Genomic DNA, 284 nt, shown 5'->3' on the forward strand with positions numbered 1-284 from the left:
TGACTTGTTTCTGCGTCAACATGCGCCCCAACGTTGCGTGGTCCGTCTCTACGGTCACCGGTCGCGTGCCGATGAATTGCTTCCACTTGGTGAGGGCGTAGACGATGGCGAGTAGCTCGCTCTCGTATGCTGGGAGAAATTGCTCCCTTGGTCCCATCTTTCTCGATTCAAAGGCGACTGGGACGCCATCCTGCTCTATCACTGCGCCTATTGCGTGCTTGGATGCGTTGGTCTTGAAGAGAATCGGCTTGTCCGGGTCGGAAATGTGCAACGCGGCTGCGTTG

General features: G+C 56.7%; 1 protein-coding gene across 1 annotated transcript in view; it reads right to left on the reverse strand.

Moving 5' to 3' along the window:
- Positions 1-59: 59 nt before the first annotated feature.
- Positions 60-284, reverse strand: part of CSUI_007645 (disease resistance protein) — a gene marked incomplete at its 3' end in the record, with an annotated part of 883 nt that continues 658 nt past the window's right edge. Inside the window, exon 2 of the mRNA XM_068067790.1 lies at positions 60-247. Within this exon, the coding sequence (XP_067920234.1) occupies positions 62-247 (186 nt within the window). The remainder of the gene's footprint in view (positions 248-284) is intronic.

Source organism: Cystoisospora suis (assembly GCF_002600585.1).
Source record: "Cystoisospora suis strain Wien I chromosome Unknown contig_4105, whole genome shotgun sequence".
Taxonomy (NCBI): domain Eukaryota; phylum Apicomplexa; class Conoidasida; order Eucoccidiorida; family Sarcocystidae; genus Cystoisospora; species Cystoisospora suis.